Source organism: Erinaceus europaeus, chromosome 10 (genome assembly GCF_950295315.1).
Source record: "Erinaceus europaeus chromosome 10, mEriEur2.1, whole genome shotgun sequence".
Taxonomy (NCBI): Eukaryota; Metazoa; Chordata; class Mammalia; order Eulipotyphla; family Erinaceidae; genus Erinaceus; species Erinaceus europaeus.
In genome coordinates, this window is record NC_080171.1 from 17331512 (window position 1) to 17335508 (window position 3997).

At 49.8% G+C, this 3997-nt stretch overlaps 1 protein-coding gene across 2 annotated transcripts; it reads left to right on the forward strand.

Annotated features, from left to right (window-relative positions):
- Positions 1 to 238: 238 nt before the first annotated feature.
- Positions 239 to 3123, forward strand: HINT2 (histidine triad nucleotide binding protein 2). 2 transcript variants are annotated; one of them, XM_060199201.1, is made up of 5 exons: positions 239 to 396; positions 2093 to 2233; positions 2323 to 2427; positions 2526 to 2602; positions 2941 to 3123. In XM_060199201.1, the coding sequence occupies exons 1-5, from the start codon at positions 316 to 318 to the stop codon at positions 3062 to 3064; spliced, it is 528 nt and encodes a 175-aa protein (XP_060055184.1). In that variant the 5' UTR covers positions 239 to 315; the 3' UTR covers positions 3065 to 3123. The 2 variants fall into 2 exon arrangements, with proteins under 2 accessions (XP_060055184.1, XP_007522872.1); XM_007522810.3 differs by having other exon boundaries at positions 2526 to 2598.
- The last annotated feature ends 874 nt before the right edge of the window (positions 3124 to 3997 follow it).

Genomic DNA, 3997 nt, shown 5'->3' on the forward strand with positions numbered 1-3997 from the left:
CCTACGGCCTCGGCCACCTGTGAGCGGTAGTCCCTGGAGCCAATCAGCGCCAAGTATCCTCAGAACCCCGCCCTCCATCCAGCCAATGAAATGAAAGTCTGTGCTACAAGTGACAGCCCCGCCCCTTCTCTACTAGCCCTCCAGTAGAAGGTCAGACCTGAGCAGGACGAGCCAATCAGTAACTTGAAAGTCCCAATGTTGTGGCATCAGAGGCAAACCAATAGAGTGAGAAGTGCCATCCAATAGGATGGCAAAGGTTCGCTCTCGACCAATGAGAAGCTAGAAGCGCTGCTGCATCCCGCGGCCCAGGGCAAGATGGCGGCGGCGGTAGTGTTGGCCGCCGGGCTGCGCGTGGCGCGTCGTGCAGTGACGGCCTCGCGGCCTTGGGCGGCGCAGGTGAGAAGTGGCCACCGGGCCGAGGAGAGGGTCCCGTGGGATCTGACGACCTACGGGTCCCTAAGGGGAGCGCAACCCTGCGTCCTCGCAGGGCTGGAGTCCATGCGTCCCCTTGGGAACGCTGTCATCCCCAAGAAGCAGATTCCAGAGTGGTGATTTGAGCTTAGAATAATGGTCCCAAAAACCTCTCCGAGAGCCTGACCCGCGAGGGAATAGAACTGGCAGTGACCCAGACCCTGCACAGCTCCCAGCACTGAGGTTGCATCTGGGCTATGCAGCCTGTGACCTGACACCTGCTCCGGGCAGCCTCCTCGGGAAGTGAGCTTGTTCTTTTTCTTTTTTTTTTTTTTAAGGCCTTCTTTCTTTTATTTTTAATATTTTTGTTTAATTATTATTGGATAGACACAGAGGGGAGTTGAGAGTGAAGGGGGAGAGAGAAGGAGAGGAGAGAGACACCTGCAGCCCTGGTCCACCACTCGGGAAGCCCCCCCCCCCCCCGCAGGTGGGAACCGGGGACTTGAACCCGTTTCTTCGCGCACAGTAATGTGAGCGCTTAACCAGGTGCGCCACCGCCTGGCCCCATAAGTGAGCTTGTTCTCAGAGCCTGTCTTTTGCCCCCTTCAAGTTCCTGTCCTAACAAGCACGGGTATTATTAATTATTATTGAATAAGACAGAGAGGAACTGAAAGGGCAAGGGAAGAGAGACACTTGCAGACCAGCTTCACCACTCATGAAGCTTCCCCTCTGCAGGTGGAGGGAAAGGAACTTGAACCCTGGTACTTGTGCAGTGAGCGCTGGTATTCTCCCACCTCCCCCAGTTGCCGGTTGACTTGAGGATCAAAGTCACCCCCCACCCCTTCTACTACAATGCAACAGCACTAAGTTCAGCCTTTGCTGAGCCCTTTGGAGACAGGAATTTACCTACCCACCATCTGCTAAGGTTGGGATTGCTGAATTCACTTAACTAATTTAACACTTCCCCCTCCTGATTTAAGGAGCTGGAGTAAAAGTTCACAGTGAAATCAATATGACACCCAGATGCCCCCGTCAGACATGACAGTTGTGTTAAAACCTGAATAAAGCAGGTCGTGTAGATGAAAAGAAAAGTAATAAAAATAAAGTAGAAATGGATTAATAAGGTGAGATTAAATAGGAAGCACTCTGAGTGATCTTAGGTGAAGCAATACACACCCTTTTATTTTGTATTTGAAGGGTTTTATCTAATGTAATTCAGTGGTAAAAATGAACTGAACATATATTTCCAAGCTTTATTCTGGATCCTTTCCCGTGAACGACACAAGATTTCTGACACTTTAACAGTAGCAGTAAATCACACTACTGAGTCCTACATTGTAGTACTATGTTATCTAACCTGACCTAGCATGATCTGTTTCTTTTTACCAGAGCACTGCTCACCTCTGGTTTATGGTGGTGCTGGGGATTGAACCTGTGACTTTGGAGCCTCAGGCCTGAGAGTCTCTTTGCATACGTATTATGCTATCTACTCCTACCCTTCATTATTTGTTTCTATTTGCTGCTGCTGCTGCTGCTTCTCTAAAATGGGAGAAATTTCCTTTTGGGTGGGAAGCATTAACTGGCTTACTGAAGGGTGAAATTAATCAGTGTCAGAGCCTTTCCCAGCTCTGATTGAGAGAACTATGGACAATTCTGCTGGGTGTGGCTGGTCCTGTTTCAGGTCCGGAGAGCTGCAGGTGTGACTGATGGGAATGAAGTGGCCAAAGCCCAGAAGGCAGCTCCTGGGGGTGCAACCCCAACCATCTTCTCCAAAATCCTGGATCGAAGTCTCCCAGCTGACATTCTGTATGAGGACCAGCAGGTGGGGTGCCCTTAGGACCCAACCCCTAAGAATTTCATAGATCCCACCAAGCCTGTTGAAGTAACATGGTAGTTTCTGGCCTGTCCCAGTGCCTTGTATTTCGTGACGTGGCTCCCCAGGCTCCTGTACACTTTCTGGTCATTCCTAAGAAGCCCATTCCTCGGATTAGCCAGGCCGAAGAAGAAGACCAGCAGGTGGGGAGAACGGGGCTAGTGTCTGGCTGGGGGAGCCCTGGAGTTAGAAATTTTGGTCCCCCTGTGAATGAAGTCACCTGTCTCCTCTTTCACTGTAGCTTCTAGGACACCTGCTCCTTGTGGCCAAGAAGACAGCAAAGACTCAGGGGCTAGGCGATGGCTACCGGCTTGGTGAGTAACTTTCAGCCCTTGAAGGCCTCACCTATCAATTCTCCTATCTCCCCCTCAACATGACTTACATTCTTTGACCTTTATTTGTTTTTAATGTTTTTTAATTATTTTTATTTATTTATTGGATAGAGAGAGCCAGAAATTGAGACGGAAGTTGGGAGACAGAGAGACACCTGCAGCCCTGCTATACCACTTGTGAAGCTTCCCCCTGCACGTGGGGACTAGGGACTTGAACTTGGGTCTTTTGTGCACTGTAACGTGCATCACCCCCCCCCCCCCCCGGCCCCTTCATTCTTTGACCTTTCCCATAATTCAGCCCCCTAACCTCAAGTTCCATTTCAGTGATCAACGATGGGAAGCTGGGAGCACAGTCTGTGTATCACCTACACATTCATGTACTTGGGGGCCGACAGCTCCAATGGCCTCCAGGTTGAAGCTATCAACTGACCAAGGACCCCAGACCTAGATATCTGGAGAGGATGAGGGGAAAGGGAGTCTGATACTAATAAACATGTTGTTCCTCAATTTTGAATTCTTGTCTTAAATATATAAAGATCTATTCCACAAATAGGGAAAAAAATGAATTCTAGACTATCACACACACACTGTAACTACATTCTTAAAAGACACTGAGAGGCGTGGCCAGACGGTGGCACACCTGGTTAAGTACACACATTAAGTGCACAAGGACCTGGGTTCAAGCCTTTGATCTCCACCTGCAGGGGGAAAGCTTCCTGAGTGGTGAAGCAGGCTTCAGGTGTCTCTCTGCCTCTTTCCCTGTCTTCCCCTTCTCAACTGCAAATCTGAGAGGCTTATCCTGTAGCGCATTGGCCTGAGTCCTCAAGATTAGTGGTTCACCTGCGCCAAGCTTCTAGAAAAGTAGCAGTGCAGATAAGACTTGAGTAGGAAGTGACAAACTCAGAAGTGAGACTTGCTCCATCCCGGCTTTTATTCAGCTGCCCAACCAAATTCTAAGGGGGGGCCAGGAGAAAGGTACACATATTGTGAGGGCCATTTACCGGAGAAGTGATCACACAAACCCACACTGTCTGCTACCCTTTGATTGATAACCTCCGGGCCTCACCATTTTGCTTTTAAGGTACTGTCTAAAGTATTTTCATCCTTTCGTCTGATGCCTCAACACAAAGAACTAACTTAGCCTCATGCTTAAGTGTGAAGGGCGTGGGCTTTAGCCAATCGAACCTTAAATGCCAGGTAGAGGAGGAAGAAGGGATTCTGAATGGAAAGCGGACACTCCCCCACCCCCACAGACCTGGGCTTAAGACTTCCGCCCTACTGAGTCCTTGTCTCCACCCCCTCACCCCCTACCCCCACACCTGCCGCCCAGCTCTAGTTCTGCGCAGGCTCTTGGGGTTATTTACCGTCTCTATGGCAACCT